General features: G+C 45.7%; 1 protein-coding gene across 1 annotated transcript in view; it reads left to right on the top strand.

The window, feature by feature from the left end:
* Positions 1-26,831, top strand: part of LOC124594535 (protein Wnt-6) — a 609,760-nt gene that overhangs the window by 548,037 nt on the left and 34,892 nt on the right. The window contains exon 3 of the mRNA XM_047132908.1: positions 25,135-25,251. Coding sequence (XP_046988864.1) covers positions 25,135-25,251 — 117 coding nt within the window. The remainder of the gene's footprint in view (positions 1-25,134; positions 25,252-26,831) is intronic.

Genomic DNA, 26,831 nt, shown 5'->3' with positions numbered 1-26,831 from the left:
CCGCTACAGTGAAATCTTATCTGCTCTGGGTACCAGGACACAGGTGCTCGAGGGCCATTAGAAGGAACATTCGCAACCACGGCGAGGTCAGAGGGCGGCAAACAAACTCTCAGCCTCCCGAGCGCCGTTTGTCCACAGAGCTACAAATCTGGTCAAAGACTATGGTGTACTCGCCAAACGTGAAAGGACATAATGCTCCCTGCCTTACGGCTTAAGGCCGGCTGGTGTTCCCAGGATTCCTGCGAGCTGGACACATCTGTCTCGCCGGCTAACAGGAGTCTCTAGGCCACAACACTGCACTCACGGTTAGCTACTCAAGAAATAAAACTACCACAGACATTAGACAAAATTTATAGTTGGTGTGGTGAATGGCAGCTGACTCTAAACGTTGAAACATCTAATTTAATGCTGATGAGTAGGAAAAACAGAGCCTAATGTGCGGATACAGCATTAGCGGTGTGCTGCTTGATTTAGTCACGTCGTTCCGACACACCTGTCTGGTCGTCTAACAGGAGTCTTTGGGCCACAAGCCGGCCGGTGTGGCCGAGCGGTTCTAGGCGCTTCAGTCTGGAACCACGCGACCGCTACGGTCGCAGGTTCGAATCCTGCCTCGGGCATGGATGTGTGTGATGTCCTTAGGTTGGTTAGGTTTAAGTACTTCTAAGTTCTAGGGGACTGATGACATCAGATGTTAAGTCCCATAGTGCGCAGAGCCATTTGAGCCATTTTTGGGCCACAACTATGCACTCACGGATAGCTACTCAAGAAATAAAACTACCACAGACATTAGAATGAATACGAAGAAAGGGTAACCTTAGCAATCATCACTCATTTCTACAGATAATTACTCTCAATTCTGCAATTCTCCTGCTTTTATGAATGATAGCGCCCTACCTTACTGTGAATTAAATCACTGTGCACAGTAAAAATGAAAAACGAGGCTGGCTCAGCTTGACGCGTTTCAAGTATGAGACCTGATATCAGTATAACGTTCCACCATCTCCGGCCTAGATTCGTGCACTGATTCTGGTATAATAAACCCGTTGTATCATCTCCTGAGACTAGCTGGCCCACAACTGGTGCTTGATGTTCAGGAGCTGGCGTTGGAATGGAGTTAACGTCCGATCTGGTCCCACTACACTATATCCGGACACATGGCTGAAAATGACTTACAAGTTCGTGGCGCCCTCCATCGGTAATGCTGGAATTCAATATGGTGTTGGCCCACCCTTAGTCCTGATGTTAGCTTCCACTCTCGCAGGCAAATGTCGGAATGGTTCCTTTGAAAGTGCACGACCGACATCCTACCACTGCAATTCGTAATCCGATAAGACCGATGTCCTCGATGTTTGGTGTCTTCCCCTAAACAACCGAACCAATCCCAACTCCACTTTCGCAGGTATACGGTTAATCAGATGCTGGAACGTGTCTTGAAGAATGGACATTCACGTGGTGGGTTAATGCCAGTGTTTGTTTCTATTCTCGTCTTTTCATATGCTTACATGACTTAGCAACTTCATCGATATGACAATAAAGTAACAAAGATATGAGACTACACACAAAATATCGTGTTGTTGCGTTACATGGGGAACTGCTCTTGCAGAAAAATTCTTATACTTTGAGTAGTAACGGTAAGAACCAATTGTGACAGTGGAGTACGCAGATTTACTTCTGATTGTGATAGCTTTTATATCTGTCAGACACAGCAACTAGGTTGGCCGAACATGAATAAAGCTGGAGGTTGCAGAATCATGTCGTCGCATTTTCTAAGCATGTACTGAGTGAGAGCTACGGCTACTAGCCCCAATCCAACGTCTTCCACATAGCAAACAAAGGTCGGAAACTCTACCTGTTGTAAGCGCTGGAAATCAATAAACATGTGGCCCACAGTCATGATTTAATATTAACTGCGGAAACATAGTTCAGCGCTTCCCCTCCTCTAAACTTAACTTAATCTTCACAGTTTTCCAGTCCCTCCCACGCCATCTGTTCCAGTTTAATTCTTCATTTTTCGTATATTCATATATTTTAATGTGGTCGTTTATGCACTCCATATACTCTGTTATTACAATTGTTAATGCAACGCTTTACTCTGTTTCTGTGTAATACATACGTAATACCTCTTAAAGCTATTCTTCAGTACTTTGTCATGTCCTAGTTTTGTTTTCTTTAGGGTCATATGGAGGCATATAGGCGGTTGTTTTTCCGTCGCTCTATTTGCGAGTGCGACAGGAAAGGAAATGACCAGTAGTGGTACAGTGTACCCTTCGCCACGCGCTATATGATGTCTTGTGGAGTATCTATATAGATGTACAGGATGGCATTTATTAAATTATATGAAATATATTCGTCGTAACTTCTGAACGGGTTGCGTTAGGACGTTCAAACTACACTGTTGGCCGCGGTGCATCCCGGGAATTAGTGTGTGGATGCATTGTTTGGTTTAGCGACGAAGCGCACTTTCATTTGGATGGGTTCATCAATAAGCAAAATAGGCACACTTGGGGGATTAAGGATCTTCATTTCACGATCTAGAATTCTCTTCACCCCCAGCGGATGACTGTGTGGTGTGCGATGTCCAGTCACGGAATAATCGGTGCGACATTCCTTGATGGCACGGTTACTACCGAACGGTACGCGAAGGTTTTGAAACATGATTTCATCTCCATTACCCAAAGTGATGCTGATTTCGACAAGGTGTGGTTCATGCAAGACGGAGCTCGATCCATCGAAGCAGGAGAATGTTAGATGCCCTGGAGGAGCCCTTTGGGGACCGCATTGTGGTTCTGGGGTACCCAGACGCGACAGGCAAGAGCCTGGATTGGCCGCCATATTCTCCGAATTTGAGCACATGCTATATCAAAGACAAGGTATCGATGTTCCGACACTTCAGCGGGTCATGCACAATTTCGCTATTCGTCTGCGCCACGTCATCGCCAATGATGGCAAGCATATCGAACATGTCATAACCTAAATCCAAATATCTGTAGTGACGTATGTTGAATAAAAGTGTGTGCACGCCGTAGTTTGTAACTAATTTAGGTTTCTTTTCATATGGTGCAATAACTGTCACCTTGTAGATTTATGTGCATAAGAACTAATGATATCAGTTGCATCGAGACTGTATGCGGATCAGCGATGACGAGTGAAATTGTGTGCAGGACCGGGTCTCGAACCCAGGATCTCCTGCTTACTAGGCAGTTGCTTTAATCAAATGGTTCAAATGACTCTGGGCACTATGGGACTTAACATCTGTGGTCATCAGTCCCCTAGAACTTAGAACTACTTAAACCTAACTAACCTAAGGACATCACACACATCCATGCCCGAGGCAGAATTCTAACCTGCGACCGTAGCGGTCGCGCGGTTCCAGACTGAAGCGCCTAGAACCGCTCGGCCATTCCGGCCGGCTGTGTTAATCACTGTGCCAACCGGACGCGGTGTTTAGTGCAAATAGGCTGAGTATCTCTGCACGCTCACATTCTTACCTAGTGTCACCTGTCCGTAATCCCCGTCCATGACCTCTACGCTCGTTAATTTTAAATTCCCGCTGGAGGTCGAACAGAAATGTGAATTCGCACTGAAGGTTGTGGTTTCATTGCCCATCTAGGCAAATCATTTACATGAATGCGTGGTGCTGTACTTTTGCACGTGTGCGCTTATAGTCCCGATGCAGTTGACATCAGTTCCTTCCCTTTCCTTTTCTTTCTTCTCCCCTCCCCCCTTTCACCTTCAGTTTACGCCGAAGTAATGTCGCATACGCTCTCAACCCATGATGGTTCCTACCGTTTCCTCATAAAGTTCTTGGCGCTCCATTTGTTATGAGACAGTTTGTAATGGGGAAGATCCTAATCTTAAGGAAGGTTTCACGTCAAAATCTCTCTCAGAAGAGTCTTAAGGGGGGTTGGACGTCAAACGAGCCGACTTGGAGCAGGAGAGGCACCACAGGACATTCTAATTTCCACTGTCTATAATTTTACAAATAAATTCATAAAACTTTGTCAGCATGACCAGGAAGGATTCAGAATTCACACTCATAGCAGTGGAAGTTCGAAAACATAACGAAGTAATTTTTTTACATGTGAAATTTCATCATTTTTTTCACTTACTAATGGCAGCATTTGTTGCTATAGGTACACTTTTCTTCATACGTAAGAGATGGTTTAATGAATTATGCACAGCATAGAAACCATACTTAAAGGTGTATGAAACTCTAGAATTTTCCAAATCTATTAAAAACTGTGGTAAGAATTGAGGTAATTAACTACAAAATTTGTGTTTTTTCTAAACATGAAGTTTAAAATACAACAGATCATTAGTTTTTTCATAAATTAAATAAATTCTAAAGTTTCATACATCTGTGAGTATGGTATGTATGCTGTGCGAAATTCATCGAAGAATCTCTCTAACTTATGAAGAAAAGTGTACCCATAGCAAAAAATGCAGCCATTAGTAAGTGAAAAAATGATGAAATTTCACACTGCAATGAGTGTGAATCCTGAATCTTCTTGGTGATGCTGACAAATTTTTATGAATTTATTTGTAAAAGTATAGACACTGGAAATTAAAATGTCCTGTGGTGCCTCTCTCCAAGTCCGCCCGTTTGACGTCCTGTTTTTTTTTTTTTTTTTTTTTTTTTTTTGTTCATTAGTCTACTGACTGGTTTGATGCGGCCCGCCACGAATTCCTTTCCTGTGCTAACCTCTTCATCTCAGAGTAGCACTTGCAACCTACGTCCTCAATTATTTGCTTGACGTATTCCAATCTCTGTCTTCCGCTACAGTTTTTGCCCTCTACAGCTCCATCTGGTACCATGGAAGTCATTCCCTCATGTCTTAGCAGATGTCCTATCATCCTGTCCCTTCTCCTTATCAGTGTTTTCCACATATTCCTTTCCTCTCCGATTCTGCGTAGAACCTCCGCATTCCTTACCTTATCAGTCCACTTAATTTTCAACATTCGTCTATAGCACCACATCTCAAATGCTTCGATTCTCTTCTGTTCCGGTTTCCCACAGTCCATGTTTCACTACCATACAATGCTGAACTCCAGACGTACATCCTCAGAAATTTCTTCCTCAAATTAAGGCCGGTATTTGATATTAGTAGACTTCTCTTGGCCAGAAATGCCTTCTTTGCCATAGCGAGTCTGCTTTTGATGTCCTCCTTGCTCCGTCCGTCATTGGTTATTTTACTGCCTAGGTAGCAGAATTCCTTAACTTCATTGACTTCGTGATCATCAATCCTGATGTTAAGTTTCTCGCTGTTCTCATTTCTACTACTTCTCATTACCTTCGTCTTTCTCCGATTTACTCTCAAACCATACTGTGTACTCATTAGACTGTTCATTCCGTTCAGTAGACCATTTAATTCTTCTTCACTTTCACTCAGGATAGCAATGTCATCAACGAATCGTATCATTGATATCCTTTCACCTTGTATTTTAATTCCACTCCTGAACCTTTCTTTTATTTCCATCATTGCTTCCTCGATGTACAGATTGAAGAGTAGGGGCGAAAGGCTACAGCCTTGTCTTACACCCTTCTTAATACGAGCACTTCGTTCCTGATCGTCCACTCTTATTATTCCCTCTTGGTTGTTGTACATATTGTATATGACCCGTCTCTCCCTATAGCTTACCCCTACTTTTTTCAGAATCTCGAACAGCTTGCACCATTTTACATTGTCGAACACTTTTTCCAGGTCGACAAATCCTATGAAAGTGTCTTGATTTTTCTTTAGCCTTGCTTCCATTATTAGCCGTAACGTCAGAATTGCCTCTCTCGTCCCTTTACTTTTCCTAAAGCCAAACTGATCTTCTGTATATTATTCTTGTAAGCAGCTTCGATGCATGAGCTGTTAAGCTGATTGTGCGATAATTCTCGCACTTGTCAGCTCTTGCCGTCTTCGGAATCGTGTGGATGATGCTTTTCCGAAAGTCTGATGGTATGTCGCCAGACACATATATTTTACACACCAACGTGAATAGTCGATTTGTTGCCACTTCCCCCAATGATTTTAGAAATTCTGATGGAATGTTATCTATGCCCTCTGCCTTATTTGACCGTAAGCCCTCCAAAGCTCTTTTAAATTCCGATTCTAATACTGGATCCCCTATCTCTTCTAAATCGACTCCTGTTTCTTCTTCTATCACATCAGACAAATCTTCACCCTCAAAAATGGTTCAAATGGCTCTGAGCACTATGGGACTCAACTGCTGTGGTCATTAGTCCCCTAGAACTTAGAACTACTTAAACCTAACTAACCTAAGGACATCACACACATCCATGCCCGAGGCAGGATTCGAACCTGCGACCGTAGCAGTCGCACGGTTCCGGACTGCGCGCCTAGAACCGCGAGACCACCGCGGCCGGCTCTTCACCCTCATAGAGGCTTTCAGTGTATTCTTTCCACCTATCTGCTCTCTCCTCTGCATTTAACAGTGGAATTCCCATTGCACTCTTAATGTTACCACCGTTGCTTTTAATGTCACCAAAGGTTGTTTTGACTTTCCTGTATGCTGAGTCTGTCCTTCCGACAATCATATCTTTTTCGATGTCTTTACATTTTTCCTGCAGCCATTTCGTCTTAGCTTCCCTGCACTTCCTATTTATTTCATTCCTCAGCGACTTGTATTTGTGTATTCCTGATTTTCCCGGAACACGTTTGTACTTCCTCCTTTCATCAATCAACTGAAGTATTTCTTCTGTTACCCATGGTTTCTTCGCAGCTACCTTCTTTGTACCTATGTTTTCCTTCCCAACTTCTGTGATGGCCCTTTTTAGAGATGTCCATTCCATTTCAACTGTACTGCCTACTGCGCTATTCCTTATTACTGTATCTATAGCGTTAGAGAACTTCAAACGTATCTCGTCATTCCTTAGTACTTCCGTATCCCACTTCTTTGGATTGTTCCTGACTAATGTCTTGAAATTCAGCCTACTCTTCATCACTACTATATTGTGATCTGAGTCTATATCTGCTCCTGGATACGCCTTACAATCCAGTATCTGATTTCGGAATCTCTGTCTGACCATGATGTAATCTAATTGAAATCTTCCCGTATCTCCCGGCCTTTTCCAAGTATACCTCCTCCTCTTGTGATTCTTGAACAGGGTATTCGCTATTACTAGCTGAAACTTGTTACAGAACTCAATTAGTCTTTCTCCTCTTTCATTTCTTGTCCCAAGCCCATATTCTCCTGTAACCTTTTCTTCTACTCCTTCCCCTACAACTGCATTTCACTCGCCCAAGACTATTAGATTTTAGTCCCTCTTTACATACTGCATTACCCTTTCAATATCCTCATACACTTTCTCTATCTGTTCATCTTCAGCTTGCGACGTCGGCATGTATACTTGAACTATCGTTGTCGGTGTTGGTCTGCTGTCGATTCTGATTAGAACAACCCGGTCACTGAACTGTTCACAGTAACACACCCTCTGCCCTACCTTCCTATTCATAACGAATCCTACACCTGTTATACCATTTTCTGCTGCTGTTGATATTACCCGATACTCATCTGACCAGAAATCCTTGTCTTCCTTCCACCTCACTTCACTGATCCCTACTATATCTAGATTGAGCCTTTGCATTTCCCTTTTCAGATTTTCTAGTTTCCCTACCACGTTCAAGCTTCTGACATTCCACCCCACTTAATTGTTTCGTAAGTGGCCTTCCAGAATGTCGACAAGATCCTGGACGGTGCGAGCCGTTTCCCCAACAGCGGCTGTCACCCGTGTCAGAGTACGAGAAATGGGGGTCCCGGATTTCCGGCGTTCGTTGCCCCCTGTCTCGCCGGTGCGTCGCCTATCCTCTCTTCTCACTGCCGTGCTGCGTGGCGGATCCGCGTTTATCTGTGTTTACATCGGGGGGCGCTAATTGGCAGAGTCGGCCGGCGGGCCGGCAGCTGGGCCCTGGTCGCTGCCTGGGTGCCGCTCGTCTTTTTGGCCGGGGCCGCGTCCCAGCGTCCCACCGTCCCGCTAGCCAGCCGCTGTATCAATTGCAGTGAGTGGCTGTCACGTCGTCAAAGGCGGCCATTGAGCGCCGGGTTGGACAGGGCGAGACACGTGAATGCGGCAGGTGGACGCGCATTCAGCCTCGTTATCCGGGCCCGGTTGTCATTCACGTCTGTCCCCGCGATGGCCCCACCGAGTAATTGCCCCCCTCCCCCTCCTACCCCGTAGCAGGGCAGCCCGCACGCACGCCGCTCCCTCGCGCTTGTTTGGCCACGCTTTTGATCTGCATTTCAATACGTGCCTCGCGAACGCAGACAGGAACACTTCTCCCCCTTCCCAGATCCCGCATACGCGACGTGCGCGAGCCGTTGAAAGGGTCGCAGCGATATACTGGAAAGATGTGCGATTCGTGTCGGTGGGAAATCGACATCTTATAGTCTTGTGAACCGGCGTGAGACGCGCGCAGCGCCGCTAAGTGTTAATTAGACGCGTGTGGGGTGGGGGGGGGGGGGGGCAGCCTGGCTCATTGTGCTTGCTCGCTTTCTCACCGCTGCGCTGTCTGCACGCGGCACGTATCGCGTTACACTGCTTCCTGTGTCGCGCTCAATGCAGGCTGTCTGGGGCCACTGCTATTCATTGGCCAGCCGAGGCGGGGGCGTCTCCCCACACACACGTGCGGTAAGGCAGCCATCAGTGGGCACTTACCTTCTACTGAAAGGTGGACTAATTTATGTTGGGCACATAAGTTATTTATTCGATACTATCAGGCAGATTAATTGGCACGATGCTATTTTCTATGGGTAAGAGAAACTATGACGCCCTCCACCCCTTTTGCTTTTTCCTCTCCTCCCCCCTTTATTTTCCCCCATCTGTCCGGGTCCCCCCCCCCCCCCCCCCCCCTGTCTGGCTTAGGCTGTGGTAAGTCATCTCCGTGCCGACTTTGTAGTGCAGTGAGCCGGCCGGAGTGGCCGTGCGGTTCTAGGAGCTTCAGTCTGGAGCCGAGCGACCGCTCGATCGCAGGTTCTAATCCTGCCTCGGCCATGGATGTGTGTAATGTCCGTAGGTTAGTTAGGTTTATGTAGTTCTAAGTTCTAGGCGACTGATGACCTCAGACGTTAAGTCGCATAGTGCTCAGAGCAATTTGAACCATTTAGTGCAGTGTTTTAATTGAATGTTCAGTACTTTGACTCTTTACCGAAGTGTTACGAACAGAAACTTTTGTGTTAGCAGAAGAGCCAACACCGTGTTACGGGTGCAGGCCGAAATGCACGCGTTTTAGCTCACGAAGGCTGGCGTGAGGAGGGAAGAACTATATTGACGTGAAGTCTGGAACATAACAAGGAATGAGAATTCAGAAAGCGACGTAATTAGTTTGATACTTAACTTTAATCCATTAATGATGAACGTCGCTCTTGACGGTACATGATTCACAATATTATCTGTTCAGAACACATTCTTGAAGATAGTAATTATAGTAACTGAATGTGGCGCCTTGCTAGGTCGTAGCAAATGACGTAGCTGAAGGCTATGCTAAACTGTCGTCTCTGCAAATGAGAGCGCATGTAGACAGTGAACCTAGCAAAGTCGGCTGTACAACTGGGGCGAGTGCTAGGGAGTCTCTCTAGACTAGACCTGCCGTGTGGCGGCGCTCGGTCTGCAATCACTGATAGTGGCGACACGCGAGTCCGACGTATATTAACGAATCGCGGCCGATTTAAAGGCTACCACTTAGCAAGTGTGGTGTCTGGCGGTGACACCACAGAAACCATACTGTCGCTAGGTGTGATTTTTTATCTCTTGCCAACAGAAATCAGACTGTCGTCGTGTTTTTTTTTTTTTTTTTTTTTTTTTTTTCAGGCTACTATTGTACCAGTCTGGTTTCTGTGTGTCTTAACTAACATCGCCAACCCTCTGTTTTATATTTTAACTTCTTAAAATTTCCGCCATTTTAAAATGTAAAAAATCGCCGTTTTTATTATTTATTACCTTCTTATTATGGTTTTAAGTATTCTGTAGGCTGAAGAGCGGCATACAAAGGTGCTGCCAACCCGCTCGCCTTCGGTGGGAATCACTGCTTCTACGTCTGGCAGCCTTACCAAGTTGGATTAATAGAAAACGTGGATAACAGCCAAAGAAGGGCGGCGAGTTTCCTCATGTGATCTTTTACTAAGCGCGAGAGTCTTGCGGGCTTAAACTTCGGTGGCCCACTATTTCTTACATTCCTTCTATGATTGTGCTGCCATCTGGCAGCAGGTGGTGTCACTTGGCATCACCACTGGTCCCCCAGTCATGGGAACAAGCTGCGGGTGATTAAGCCCCTCCCAGCGCCTTGGACGACCTCCTCTCGGCCGTCTCTGTGAGAGGAGATCATTTCACCCAGGTTGCGTATCGGGCACTGTGCTTTCAGCCATCACCATTTGTTAAGTGATGCTCCCCTACCACTTTTTACTCATTGCGCTCAACTTTGACGGTCCGCCATTTCCATACGCAATGTCCTTTTTTAACCACTTACTTCTTGTTTGTGTTTGCCGTGTGAGTTATCGCCCGTTTTAGCGAACGACGCGCGTTTCGCTTTTTATCCGTCGTAGCAATATGACGGACGCCATTTAATTTTTAGCTCATGACCCCCGCTTCCCTATGGTGTATTTGACAAACCTTTCGCTATGTCCCTGCAGCTGCCATCTCTTCCTTCGATTGGGGTTAACGTGTCGTCGTTTTTAGATCTTCTTTCTCTTCGTAGTAATTGACGGAAAGTCATCGAGTAAAACAGAAGCGATTTCAGGCGTTCCCCAAGGTAGTTTTATAGGCCCTTTGTTGTTCCTTATCTACACTGCTGGCCACCGTAAATGCAACACCAAGAAAGACAAGAGGTAGCACAACAAGATTTGTTTTGTAGATAACATGTTGACCAAGTATCAAATGATTACGTTTACAGACATCTGTGACATGTGGTACCTGCCAGAATCAGTAGCCAGAGTAGCCGCCATTGTTGGAGATCACCACTGCCACACGTCTCGGCATTGAGTCAAAGAGACGTTGGAGGTGTTCCTGGGGTACAGCAGCCCAAGCAGCTTCCACACGTTGCCAAAGATCATCTGGTGTGGCAGCTGGGCATGTAATCTCGGTCACTCGTTGAGCAACCATGGACCACATGTTTTCTATCGGCAAAAGATCCGGAGACCGAGCCAGCCAGGGAAGCAATTCAATCTGGTTATTGACGAAGAACCTTTGGACAATGCATGCCACGTGTGGTCGCGCATTATCCTGTTGAAATATGGCTGTGGCCGAGCCCTGTAGGTAAGGAAGGACAACTGGCTCCAGCACCTCGGATATGTAGCGCCGGCTATTTAAAGTACCGGCAATGCGTACTAGAGGCGTGCGAGAGTAATATCCAATACCGCCCCATACCATAATACCCGGTGCAAGACCAGTGTGGCGGTGCATAATGCAGCTGTCCAGCATCCTCTGTCCACGGTGTCTCCACACTCGAATCCGACCATCGTGTGCTGCAGACAGAAGCGTGCCTCGTCAGTAAAGACAACGTCATTCCATTCTGCCACCCACATCCGTCTGTCATCACACCATTGCGTCAATGGTAGACGAAGCAATGGACGTCTTGCGGACAGACCACTCTGCTATAAACGGGGTCGAATGGTACGCGCAGACACTGGATGATGCGTTACAGACGCAAAGTGCTGTGCTATGGTTCGGGATGTCACTGAGCGATCCGTCACTGCCATGCGCACAATTTGCCTATCAGCACGTGCAGTGGTGCACCGAGGTGAATGCGATCGACCACGTCGGTCCGTCGTACCCTCCTGCATCCAACGGTCACATATCCGCATTACAGTTGTTTGGTTTCGTCCAACACGACTAGCGATTTCTCTGTATGATAATCCACAATCTCGGTAAGCCACTATCCTTCCTCTGTCGAACTCGGATACTTGATCAAAATATGTTCGCTGTTGTCTACGAGGCATAACTGATCGTCTTGTGAAACAACCGCAAGGTAAACACACGTGCCGAACGTACACTCGTCGAAATCGCCAAGCCTTAAATGGCGCTATGAGGTGGCGCCACAGGCGCGCGTGATGTACGTCTGCGCTGAGATTCTAATCAGTTGCATATCTCATTGCTGCAAACCCATGGTGTAAATTTAACTTGATTCGGATGCTTCCTTCAGGGTGTTGCATTTACGGTGGCCAGCAGTGTATATAAACGATTTGGGAGACGACCAGAGCAGCCGTCTTTGGTTGTTTGCAGACTAATATCTGAATGGTGCGAAAAGTGGTAGTTGACCCTAAATAACGAAAAGTGTGAGGTCATCCACATCAGTGCTAAAAGGAACTCGTTAAACTTCGGTTACACGATAAATCAGTCTAATCTAAAAGCCGTAAATTCAACTAAATACATAGGTATTACAATTACGAACAACTTAAACTGTAAGGAAAACACAGAAAATGTTGTGGGGAAGGATAACCGAAGACTGCGTTTTATTGGCAGGACACTCAGAAACTGTAATAGATCTAGTAAAGAGAGTACCTACACTACGCTTGTCCGTCCTCTTTTAGAATACTGCTGCGCGCTGTCGGATCCTTACCAGATAGGACTGACGGAGTACATCGAAAAAGTTCAAAGAAAGGCAGCACGTTTTGTATTATCGCGAAATATGGGAGTGTCACAGAAACGATACAGGATTTAGGCTGGAAATCATTAAAAGAAATGAGTTTTTCGTTGCGACGGAATCTTCTCGCTAAATTCCAATCTCCAACTTTCTCCTCCGAATGCGAAAATATTTTGTTGACACTGACCTACATAGGGAGGAACGATCACCACGATAAAATAAGGGAAATCAGAGCTCGTACGGAAAGATGTAGGTGTTCTTTCCTTCAACGCGCTATACGAGATGGGAATAATAGAGAATTGTGAAGGTGGTTCGATGAACCCTCTGCCAGGAACTTAAATGTGATTTGCACGGTATCCATGTAGATGTAGATGTGGATGTAGATGCGTTCTACAAATCTGACGTGGGCGTGTATGACCCTAGTTGTTTTTGCACCCTAAAACAAAGCAAACAAACAGAGCCGCCATGCCGTTGAAATATCGAGGGTTTATGTTCTAAACGGAATCCAGGAACATATCACTTTCTCCCACATACATCTCGGAAAATGACGACGACAAAGAACTCAGAGAAATTAGAGCTCCTTACGGATGTTTACCTGTAACCATTTCTTCCTTAGTAACTGTACGGGGGAGGAGGGAAAATGGTGGTACCGGAAGTACTTTCCGCAAGACACCATAACGTGCCTTACAGTGCATATACAAGGCCTGGCGTAAGAAATGGAAACACTGCAAACACCGCACGTTCCCATGCCTAACATGGCGTAGAAAACTCATTGGCATTCAAAACAGCTTCCAGTCGTCTTGGAATAGCTAAATACAGGTACTGTACGGTTTTCAAGGGTATCTTGTATCGTTCTTCCTACAACCTAGAGGCAATTTCATATAGCGATATTGGAGGCGAACAGGGATCACGCACCGTTTCGCCAAAGCAGACGACAAAAGCTCAATAACATTGAGATTGGTGACTGTAATGGCCAGGGAAGATGCGTCAATTGGTCCTCGTGCTCACAAAACCAATCCTGGACGACGCACGCTGTGTGAACAAAGTTCCGGTTGTATTAGAACGCAGCATCATCATTGTGGAACAAACATTACACCATGAGATTAACGTAATCATCCAAAATAGTCACACGATCCTGCCCAAATCATCACCGAATCCCCGCAAAGTCTTGGAAGCGAGTTAATAGCGATAAGAAAAACGTAAATGTCTAGTGAGATAAATACAGGTTCAGAATGTAAAATAATGTGGGTGAAGATACCAGTAAATGTTAAAGGTGCATCAAAAATGGTAGTAGTATGCTTTTATAGCCCCCTTTGCCTCAACTGCAGTAATACTGGAGCAATTGAGACGAAACATGGAGAATATTTCACGTAAATTTCCTGTTGATAACATGGTTTTAGGCGGAGATTTTAGATTGCCACCTATAGACTGGGAGACTCAAGTAATGAGCAGGAACAGAGAATCATCTACATCTATATCTACATTTATACTCCGCAAGCCACCCAACGGCGTGTGGCGGAGGGCACTTTACGTGCCACTGTCATTACCTCCCTTTCCTGTTCCTGTCGCGTATGGTTCGCGGGAAGAACGACTGTCTGAAAGCCTCCGTGCGCGCTCTAATCTCTCTAATTTTACATTCGTGATCTCCTCGGGAGGTATAAGTAGGGGGAAGCAATATATTCGATCCCTCATCCAGAAAAGCACCCTCTCGAAACCTGGCGAGCAAGCTACACCGCGATGCAGAGCGCCTCTCTTGCAGAGTCTGCCACTTGAGTTTGTTAAACATCTCCGTAACACTATCACGGTTACCAAATAACCCTGTGACGAAACGCGCCGCTCTTCTTTGGATCTTCTCTATCTCCTCCGTCAACCCGATCTGGTACGGATCCCACACAGATGAGCAATACTCAAGTATAGATCGAACGAGTGTTTTGTAAGCCACCTCCTTTGTTGATGGACTACATTTTCTAAGGACTCTCCCAATGAATCTCAACCTGGTACCCGCCTTACCAACAATTAATTTTATATGATCATTCCACTTCAAATCGTTCCGCACGCATACTCCCAGATATTTTACAGAAGTAACTGCTACCAGTGTTTGTTCTGCTATCATATAATCATACAATAAAGGATCCGTCTTTCTATGTATTCGCAATACCTTAAATTTGTCTATGTTAAGGGTCAGTTGCCACTCCCTGCACCAAGTGCCTATCTGCTGCAGATCTTCCTGCATTTCACTACAATTTTCTAATGCTGCAACTTCTCTGTATACTACAGCATCATCCGCGAAAAGCCGCATGGAACTTCCAACACTATCTACTAGGTCATTTACATATATTGTGAAGGGACCGATGACCTATGTAGTTTGGTCCCTTTAATCTTTCACCCAACCAACCAACCAACCAACCAACATATATTGTGAAAAGCAATGGTCCCATAACACTCCCCTGTGGCACGCCAGGGGTTCCCGTCTGTAGACGTCTCTCCATTGACAACAACATGCTGTGTTCTGTTTGCTAAAAACTCTTCAATCCAGCCACACAGCTGGTCTGATATTCCGTAGGCTCTTACTTTGTTTATCAGGCGACAGCGCGGAACTGTATCGAACGCCTTCCTGAAGGCAAGGAAAATAGCATCTACCTGGGAGCCTGTATCTAATTTTTTCTTTCTCATGAACAAATAAAGCGAGTTGGGTCTCGCACGATCGCTGTTTCCGGAATCCATGTTGATTCCTACTGAGTAGATTCTGGGTTTCCAAAAACGACACGATATGCGAGCAAAAAACATGTTCTAAAATTCTACAACAGATCGACGTCAGAGATATAGGTCTATAGTTTTGCGCATCTGCTCGACGACCCTTCTTGAAGACTGGGACTTCCTGTGCTCTTTTCCAATCATTTGGAATCTTCCGTTCCTCTAGAGACTTGCGGTACACGGCTGTTAGAAGGGGGGCAAGTTCTTTCGCGTACTCTGTGTAGAATCGAATTGGTATCCCGTTAGGTCCAGTGGACTTTCCTCTGTTGAGTGATTTCAGTTGCTTTTCTATTTCTTGGACACTTATTTCGATGTCAGCCATTTTTTCGTTTGTGCAAGGATTTAGAGAAGGAACTGCAGTGCGGTCTTCCTCTGTGAACAGCTTTGGAAAAAGGTGTTTAGTATTTCAGCTTTACGCGTGTCATTCTCTGTTTCAATGCCATCATCTTCCCGGAGTGTCTGGATATGCTGTTTCGAGCCACTTACTGATTTAACGTAAGACCAGAACTTCCTAGGATTTTCTGTCAAGTCGGTACATAGAATTTTACTTTCGAATTCACTGAACGCTTCACGCATAGCCCTCCTTACGCTAACTTTGACATCGTTTAGCTTCTGTTTGTGTGAGAGGTTTTGGCTGCGTTTAAACTTGGAGTGAAGCTCTCTTTGCTTTCGCAGTAGTTTCCTAACTTTGTTGTTGTATCTTGCAGACTGAGGGGCAACCTCTGGAACAGGACAAGCAGCCATGTCAGGCGAAGATCAGTATCAGCCTGAGACAGAGCCTGAAACCGGTTCGTCAGACAAACTGGAGAGGCCTTACGTTCAGCCCTCCGGAATGTCTTTCGCCCCTGCCACACCTTGAGACGACCTCCCACTCTACCACAGGTGAGGGATCAGCCTCAATGCGGGCAGTATCCCGGGCAACCAGAGTCGTGGTCCGATCGGGGGATGCGTGGGACGAGCTGGCCGTCCCCAACAAACCCCCATCCGGACCCCCACAGTGATGCCCATTGGCAACATTGCGAAACTGTTCTAAGTGCCTTATCCAAAAATTACGATGTGCAGTTAATTAGAGAACCGACTCGTGAAGGCAACTTCTCGGACCTACTGGTGACTAAGCAGACCCGACCCGTACGGCTCAGCGTAGAACAGGGAATCAGTGATCATAAGAGGCAATAGAGCAGTAAATGTGAGTATAAAGAGAAGCAGAAAGATCTTACGTTTAGTAAAAGCGACAAGAGACAGATTATCTGACAGACCACGAAAATTTCACCACCAGCACTAACGATGTTGAGCATCAGTGAACAATGTTCAGCGGCATCGCACAATACGCTTTAGACAGGTATGTCCCGAGCGAAATAGTAAGGGATAGGAAAGACCCGCTGTGGTCTGACATTCCTAATAGAAAGCTTCACTGAAAGTTTAAACGTACCCAGTGTCTCACAGACAAACCAAAACTTAACAGCCCGCATCTCGTGGTCGTGCGGTAGCGTTCTCGTTTCCCACGCCCGGGTTCCCGGGTTCGATTCCCGGCGGGGTCAGGGATTTTCTCTGCCTCGTGATGGCTGGGTGTTGTGTGCTGTCCTTAGGTTAGTTAGGTTTAAGTAGTTCTAAGTTCTAGGGGACTGATGACCATAGATGTTAAGTCCCATAGTGCTCAGAGCCATTTGAACCAAAACTTAACAAGCCAAATTCTTAGCATAAGTTTGATTAAGTAGTGTGTAAGTCTAGGGACCGATGACTTGAGCAATTTGGTCCCTTAGGAATTCACACATGTTTGAACATTTGAGCATTCCGATATTGCAGTGCCCGTGTGTTACACAAGTACGATGCACGCGACGACTACAGCCGTTGTGAAATACATGATACGTATTCACAGTTGCGAATATGGACAACCATCAGCTGTATGATGGGATAACGACAACGAAAATTTGTGCCAGACTGGGACTCGAACCCGGATTTCCCGATTATCGCGATCGGTCGTATTACCAGTAAGCTAATTTAAAAAAACGAAAAAAAAACCATTAGGCATCCGAGCACGAATCACAGCCAGACCCGAACTTCCCTGTGTCGTCAACCACGTGTCTGCAAGCTGCACTCGTACATCCACTATATATATTTCAGTACAGGGGAGACATTTTATTGGAAAATTGCTTGGACGGCGTCCGAGCAAAAACTTATTTATTTATTATTTATTTCTCAAGAAAAGACCTGCTGGCGTTTATTACATAGCAGGTCGTACATTGTGTGATTTTACATACTATATCGTACATATTCAGTTTTATTAATAGAAAATTTTTCTTGTTGAAAATTTTACAGAAGGGTAGAATAAAAAAATAACACCCACACACCCACACACACACACACGATCAAAACTATCCGGTCACCTGGCTGAAAATGACTTACAAGTTCATGGCACCCCCCCCCCCCCCCCCCCCCCATCCCATCGGTCATGCTGGAATTCAATATGGTGTTGGCCCACCCTTAGCCTTGATGACAGCTTCAACTCTCGCAGGCATACGTTTAATCAGGTGCTGGAAGGGTTCTTGGGGAATGGCAGCACATTCTTCACGGAGTGCTGCACTGAGGAGAGGTAGCGCTGTCGGTCGGGGAGGCCTGGCACGAAGTCGGCGTTCCAAAACATCCCGAAGGTGTTCCGTAGGATTCAGGTCAACTCTGTATAGGCCAGCCCATTACAGGGATGTTACTGTCGTCTAACCACTCCGCCACATGCCGTGCGTTATGAACAGCTGCTCGATAGTGCTGAGAGGTGCATGCCATCCCCGAATTGCTCGTCGACAGTAGGAAGCAAGAAGGTGCTTAAAACATCAATGTAGGCATCTGCTGTTATAGTGCAATGCTAAACAAGAAGGGGTGAAGCTCCCTCCGTGAAAAACACAACCACACCATAACGCCACCGCCTCCGAATTTTACTTTTGGCACTACACAAGCTGGCAGATGACGTTCACCGGGCATTCGCCGTACCCGCATCCTGCCATCGGATCGCCACATTGTGTTCCCTGACTCGTCACTCCACACTACGTTTTTCCACTGCTCAGTCCTCCAAAGTTCACGCTCCTTACACCAAGCGAGGCGTCGTTTGGCATTTACCGGTGTGATGTGTGGCTTATGAGCAGCCGCTTGACCATGAAATCCAAGTTTACTCACGTCCCGCCTAACTGTCATAGTACTTGCAGTGGATCCTCATGCAGTTTGGAATTCCTGTGTGATGGTCTGGATAAATGTCTGCCTGTAACACATTACGACCCTCTTCAACTGACAGCGATCTCTGTCAGTCAAGAGACGAGGTCAACCTGTACATCCCTGTTCTGCACGTGTCCCTTTACGTTTCCACTTCACTTACACATCGGAAACAGCGGAACCAGGGATGTTCAGGAGTTGTGAAATCTCGCGTACAGACGTGTGGCACAAGTGACAACACCCAATCACCTGACCACGGTCGATGTCCGTGAGTTCCGAGGAGCACCCCATTCTGTTCTCTCACGATGTCTAATGACTAGTGAGGTCGCTGATACGGAGTACCTGGCAATAGGTGGCAGCATAATGCAACTAATACGAAAATCATATGTTTTTGGAGGTGTCTGAATACTTTTGAGCGCATAGTATACATGATAATGATAATGATAATAAATGACATACGAGTACATACAATAGGTTGTGGATGTATTTTAAATTGAAATTAAAAGTGTATTTAATGATTTAATGGAAGAAACAAGAGATAGCAATTTGACTTACATGTAATGTGACAGTTCTTCCCTGTATACCTTCTGCGTGTATGGTTACATCTGTTACATATGTTGTCTTGACCTTGGTAATACTTAATTTAATGTATTGATTGGTTAGGATAAATCTGATATTGCAGTGCCTTTGTTGTTCAGAAGAATGATGTAAAGAGAAATTTGGGTTCGAATCACAGTCCACCACAAACTTTCGTTGCCGTCATTCCATTATACAAGTGACGGCATTGAAACAGAGAACGACATAGAAAAGGACGGAATACTAAACGTCTTTTTTCAAAACCTGTCTCACAGACGAAGACCGCACTGTAGTTCCTCCTTTAAATCGTCGCACGTTCGGCGAAATAACAGATAACGAAATAAGTCACCAAAGGGTGGAAAAACAACTGAAATCGCTCAAAACAAGGAACTTCGCTGGACCTGACGGGATGCCAGTTCGATTCTAAGTATGCCAGTATATGCGAAATATCGTGTTTAGCAACAGTGTGCCGTAGGTCCCTTGAGGAGCGAAGCTTTCCTTGTGGTAGAAAAAAAGTAAAGGTCATTCCCGTTTTCGAGAATGATCATCGAAAAGACGCACAGATCTATACCTCTGACGTCGGTCTGTAGCAGAATTTTTGAACATGTTTTACGCTGGTGTATTATGACACTTACGGAAACCGGAAGTTCCACCTATAGGAAGCAACAAGGACTCAAACAACGATCGTCGGAAACACAGCCCGCTCTGTACGTCCACGGGACCCACTAATAGTACGTAGATAACCACGTTAACGCCGTGTTCCTTGATTTGCGGAAGGCGTTCGATACAGTTTCGCACTGCCACCTAATGAAGATAATACGAGAGCACGGAATGTGAGACCAACTGTGTGAATGGATTAATGAATTTCTAGCAAACTAAACACAGTACTTCATTCTGAACGGGGAGAAGCCATCAGACCTAAAAGTAACTTCGGCCGTACCGCAAAGGAGAGCTATAAGACGACTATTTTCACAATGTCGGATCATTATGACGCTTTTTCGTGAGTGATGTTGTTGTATACAGAGAAGTTACGGTCTTAGGAAATTGTAGCGAAGGATAGACTCCTGCTGCGGGAAATGGCAATTGATCCTCAAAACACTGTAATAACATATTGCTATTTGACTGAAGGGTCCTTCATTGTACACTATTGGCTACACCAAGAAGAAATGCAGGTGATAAACGGGTATTCATTGGACAAATAAACAGGGCTATTACAAATGATTGAAGCGATATCATAAATCCACTGTAGCTCCATTCATTGACATATGGTCACGACACACTACAGATACGTAGAAAAACTCCTAAAGTTTTGTTCGGCTGAAGCCGCACTTCAGGTTTCTGCCGCCAGAGCGCTCGAGAGAGCAGTGAGACAAAATGGCGACAGGAACCGAGAAAGCGTATGTCGTGCTTGAAATGCACTCACATGAGTCAGTCATAACAGTGCAACGACACTTCAGGACGAAGTTCAACAAAGATCCACCAACTGCTAACTCCATTCGGCGATGGTATGCGCAGTTTAAAGCTTCTGGATGCCTCTGCAAGGGGAAATCAACGGGTCGGCCTGCAGTGAGCGAAGAAACGGTTGAACGCGTGCGGGCAAGTTTCACGCGTAGCCCGCGGAAGTCGACGAATAAAGCAAGCAGGGAGCTAAACGTACCACAGCCGACGGTTTGGAAAATCTTACGGAAAAGGCTAAAGCAGAAGCCTTACCGTTTACAATTGCTACAAGCCCTGACACCCGATGACAAAGTCAAACGCTTTGAATTTTCGGCGCGGTGGAGATCATGATCAGCAATTCATGTCATGGCCTCCACGCTCTCCCGACTTAACCCCATGCGATTTCTTTCTGTGGGGTTATGTGAAAGATTCAGTGTTTAAACCTCCTCTACCAAGAAACGTGCCAGAACTGCGAGCTCGCATCAACGATGCTTTCGAACTCATTGATGGGGACATGCTGCCCCGAGTGTGGGAGGAACTTGATTATCGGCTTGATGTCTGCCGAATCACTAAAGGGGCACATATCGAACATTTGTGAATGCCTAAAAAAACTTTTTGAGTTTTTGTATGTGTGTGCAAAGCATTGTGAAAATATCTCAAATAATAAAGTTATTGTAGAGCTGTGAAATCGCTTCAATCATTTGTAATAACCCTGTATTGTACTAGAACTGGCATGTGATTACATTTTCACGCAATTTGGGTGAATAGATCCTGAGAAATCAGTACCCAGAACAACCACATCTGGCCGTAGTAACGGCCTTGATACGCCTGGGCATTGAGTCAAACAGAGCTTGGATGGCGTGTACAGGTACAGCTGCCCATGCAGCTTCAGTACGATACCACAGTTCATCAAGAGTAGTGACTGGCGTACTGTGACGAGCCAGTTGCTCGACCACCATTTAACAGACATTTTCAGTTGCTGAGAGATCTGGAGAATGTGCTGGCCAGGGCAGCAGTCGAACATTTAGTGTATGCAGAAAGGCCCGTACAGGACCTGCAACATGCGGTCATGCATTATGCTGCTGAAATGTAGGGATTCGCAGGGATCGAATGAAGGGTAGAGCAACGGGTCGTAATACATCTGAAATGTAGCGTCCACTGTTCAAAGTGCCGTCAATGCGAACAAGAGGTGACCGAGAGGTGTAACCAATGGCACCCCATACCATCACGCCGGGTGATACGTCAGTATGGCGATGACGAATACACGCTTCCAATGTGCGTTCACCGCGCTGTCGCCAAACACGGATGCGACCATCATGATGCTGTAAACAGAACCTGGATTCATCCGAAAAAATGACGTTTTTCCATTCGTGCACCCAGGCTCGTCGTTGAGTACACCATCGCAGGCGCTCCCGTCTGTGATGCAGCGTCAAGGGTAACCGCAGCCATGGTCTCCGAGCTGATAGCCCATGCTGCTGCTAAAGTCGTCAAACTGTTCGTGCAGATGGTTGGTGTCTTGCAAACGTCCCCATCTGTTGACTCAGGGATGAAGACGTGACTGCACGATCCGTTACAGCCATGCGGTTAAGATGCCTGTCATCTCGACTGCTAGTGATACGAGACCGTTGGGATCCAGCACGGCGTTTCGTATTACCCTCCTGAACCCACCGATTCCATATTCTGTTAACAGTCATTGGGTCTCGACCAACGCGAACAGCAATGTCGCGATACGATAAACCGCAATCGCGATAGGCTACAATCCGACGTTTATCAAAGTCGGAAACGTGATGGTACGCATTTCACCTCCTTACACGAGGCATCAGAACAACGTTTCACCAGGCAACGCCAGTCGACTGCTGTTTGTGTGTGATAAATCGGTTGGAAACTCTCCTCATGTCAGCACGTTGTAGGTGTCGCCACCGAGGCGAACCTTGTGTGAATGCTCTGAAAAGCTAATCGTTTGCATATCACAGCATCTTCTTCCTGTCGGTTAAATTTCGCGTCTGTAGCACGTCATCTTCGTGGTGTAGCAATTTTAATGGCCAGTAGTGTACAACAACGTGACTGCAGAACAATCACTGAATGTAGTTATTTCCTTTAAATACGTAGGAGTACTTGTACGGGGCGATTTGAAGCGGAACGACCACATAAAATTAATCGCTAGTAAGATAGATGCTTGGTTTGATTCATTGGAAGAATCGTCGGGAAATGTAGAACATCAACAAAGGAAGTAGCTTGCAAAACAATCTTTCGAAAAATAACTTAATATAGGTCGTCAGTCTGGGATCTTCAATTTCAAAATGGTTCAAATGGCTCTAAGCACTATGGGACTTAACGTCTGAGGTCATCGGTGCCCTAGACTGAAAACTACTTAAACCTAACTAACCTGAGGACGTCAACCACATCCATGCCCGAGGCAGGATTCGAACGTGTGACCGTAGCAGCAGCGCGGTTCCGTACTGAAGCGCCTAGAACTGTTCGGTCACAGAAGGTTGCCACAGACAAGAAGTCAGCTCTACTGAAGCAGTTTATTTGACTCATGGGAGGCTGTCGCAGAAACGTTGAAAACCCTGAAGTGGTTGACGCTGTAAGATGCATGCCAGATGTCCCGCTATAGCGTACTTATAAAGTTTCATGAGCCATTATTGAAAGAGGAAATCGGGTATATAAAATAGTTTCGTACGTGACGACCGCGAAGACAAGGGTAGATAAATTACGGCACGCACGGAGGTATTGAGACAATCTGTTTTCTAACGCTCCACACACGAATATAAGGAGAAGATACATAGTAGAATGCGATTTACCTTCTGGTACACACTTCACAATGGTTTGCAAAGTTAGGAAGTATATGAAATAATGACAGTGTTGTAGCGGCGAATATTTGGCTCTGAGCACTATGGGACTTAACTTCTAAGGTCGTCAGTCTCCTAGAACTTAGAACTACTTAAACCTAACTAACCTAAGGACAGCACACAACACCCAGTCATCACGAGGCAGAGAAAATCCCTGACCCCGCCGGGAATCGAACCCGGGAACCCGGGCGCGGGAAGCGAGAACGCTACCGCACGACCACGTGCTGCGGACACGGCGAATATCTGCAGCAAGTCACATATTTAAGGGTATTATTAAGGAACGCGGTAAATGGCCCACCATATAAAATTTGTGATACGTAAGGGGAATGAAGATTCAGATTTGCTTGGAAGGGTTCTGGGAGGAGTGCAGTGCGTCCGTAAAGTAATTAGCACACACCACAGTAGTGTGACTACGACTAGAGTAGTGGTCCAGCGTTTGAAGTGCTTATGAACTAGATATGACCAGCATTCGAGGGCGAATGTGGAACAGTTCGGCTGCTACCTTAGTGTATCTAGTATATGAGTCTCGAAAATAACATGGGAGATATTGGGACGCGTATAGAGACAGTCAATCAATTTTCTTTCATTGAATAGACGTGTCCTGCAGCACGGAAACGCGTAATTATTTGTCACTGCTTCCTTAAATTTATGAGACGAAAACCAAAACAATTGTGATCTGCAAGTAGTGAACCTGTGGACATCACAACATCTTAATAGGACACGCAGGAAAATATTTCTAACTTTTGTGCAAATCGATATTAATGCATAGTGGCGTCTGCCACGTTAATTTCAACATGTGACTGGATACGTTTAGAGTCTGCTCGGGAACGTTACAAATGTGTCATGTGAGAATCTAAGCTTTTGCAGTGAATTTAATTGGTGTGATTTTCTCGGACCATGAACCGAGTAGCAGGGTTGCCTTGAAAAAAACGTTTCAGCGAGTTAACTAGTCATCATCCTCAGGGGAACTGTTGTTTTCCTGTTGGGTATGACCTTTTATAATTACTGGATTGCAGTCTGCTATGGTGTAAGAGAATCGAGTGGGCCAAATGGTTCCCCCAGAAGAGAGTATTCTGATCTGAGTTGGTTATGCGGGAATTGAGTGTTGAGTCCGGTGCCATATGGACATTCTGGCCGCTGCCCTCACCTCTCTCTGAGACAGAAGTGTTCTTGATTAATTTGCGCTAACGCCTTATTTCATGCAGAACGTAGTTGAAAATCGCTGTCAAGGTTGACGAGATCGTCAGTTATTCTTGTTTCCACCGTCTCTTTGACGACAAAGTTACGGAACGCCTTTGCACAGCTTATCGCCTATGTCTATTCAAAAGTCCGCCCGCTATTATCTAGACAGAGGAGAGTGCCGCCCAAGAGCTACACATCGCCTGAAGGTGAGTAAAAAACTCGTAGGAACGTTGCTTCCACTGGACGCTGCCGCACGGCTGATACCCCGAGAAAATTTTAACAAAATATAATTTGTGTAAAAATTTTGTTATTCATTCTCGGGAACTAAAGAAGGTATCACCACCACAGCTCATAAAGGACGAGTTAAAAATATGTTATTAACAGTAGAAAAATGAACCTCGGTGTGTAACCTAGAAGGCTGTGGGAGGTCGAATACCCTGCAGAGTGGCGTTACTCAGTCGCTGCCGTCTGGAGTCGTATGCAGTGAGGAGTGTGTGTGGGAGGTGTGCAGCGTGCAGGGCCAGTGGTGAGCCGTGCGTGTGTTTGCGTTTCAGACACGCGCGAGACGGGCTTCGTGAACGCCATCACGGCGGCGGGCGTGACGTTCGCCGTGACGCGGGCCTGCTCCATGGGCGAGCTCATCGAGTGCAGCTGTGACAAGGCCATCAAAGGTGAGTGCGAAACTTCTTTATTTAAGTGTATGAATCTGTACTTAAATTGCTGAATGACTGAGAAGATGAAACTTCTACGTTATCTGATTCTGAAACAGCTGAGTAAAACTGAACGTACTGAATCTACTTTCTCTTTGTTTTTCTTATCATGTCAACACTGACCCACAATATTCAAGTGCAACGCAATCTGCTCAAAAGAATTACAACATGACTTCAAATAATTAATTCAAGCCGGCCGGAGTGGCCGTGCGGTTCTAGGCGCTACAGTCTGGAGCCGAGCGACCGCTGCGGTCGCAGGTTCGAATCCTGCCTCGGGCATGGATGTGAGTGATGTCCTTAGGTTAGGTTTAATTAGTTCTAAGTTCTAGGCGACTGATGACCGCAGAAGTTAAGTCGCATAGTGCTCAGAGCCATTTGAGCCAATTAATTCAAAGTAATGGCCCTCACTAAAAAGAAATCTTAACAATAACCTATACATTTACGTAAGCACTTACCTCACAAAAATCTTCATTATGCGAACTACTCCAATACAGCGAGCGTCAATAACGCCAGCTAAATAAAAGATTCTAACTACTAAAGCCACTAACTTCAAATGGTTCAAATGGCTCTGAGCACTATCGACCTTAACATCTGAGGTCATCACTCCCCCAGAACTTAAAACTACTTAAACCTAATTAATCTAAGGACGTCACACACATCCATGCCCGAGGCAGGATTCGAACCTGCGACCGTAGTGGTCACGCGGTTCCAGACTGAAGCGCCTAGAACCGCTCGGTCATAGCGATCGGCAAGCTACTAACTACTAACAGCCATGTAGTTAGCAAAGGAAAGATTTTGTTGCAAACCAAATAATGTATTTTTTTACCTTAATAATGTGACAACCAATTCAAACACGAATATAAATCGTCATTGACATCCAGCACAGAGATATATTATGATTAATTTTCAATTTCCAAGTCTGATACTTCCAGATCGTTGGCCTTCGCTAACACTTCAGACCTCTACCCTCCATCAAAGCTAACTTTTCACATTTAACATCCATCACTGCTTCACCTCCAACTGCCCAACAGTACTTCCATCACTGCTGGCTACTAACTTCCAACTGCCCAACACTATTGGCGATTAACTTCCAACAACGAATCCAACCGCCACAGAGTCTCTTACAAAGAAAGCGCTGTCAGAGATCCAATTGAAAGCGCTACACAGCGCTGCCAACATAGAAGCAGCCTACTTGCATGTGACACGACTCACCTTACCCACCTAGTGGCTGTGGTGCTGCTATGGTAAATGGAAACTCTGATCTCGTCAAACCTCGGAATGTCTATCGGAGTTACGAGGTGTGGTCTTCAGTCCGAAGACTGGTCTGAGGCAGTTTGCCATGCTAGTGTACAGTCTGCGAACCCTTTCATCTCTGCATTAAGCACTCTAACATACGTTCATATGATAACCTGCTTACTGTAATCAAACCTTGGTCTCCCCATGTGATTTATAACCCCACACCTCCGCCCTATACAGAAACACACACATATAGACACACACACTCACTACCCTGCATTACCAAACTGACTACGTCATGATAC

The sequence above is a fragment of the Schistocerca americana genome, chromosome 2, assembly GCF_021461395.2.
Source record: "Schistocerca americana isolate TAMUIC-IGC-003095 chromosome 2, iqSchAmer2.1, whole genome shotgun sequence".
Classification (NCBI taxonomy): Eukaryota; Metazoa; Arthropoda; class Insecta; order Orthoptera; family Acrididae; genus Schistocerca; species Schistocerca americana.
This window is presented reverse-complemented; position numbering and strand designations above follow the sequence as displayed.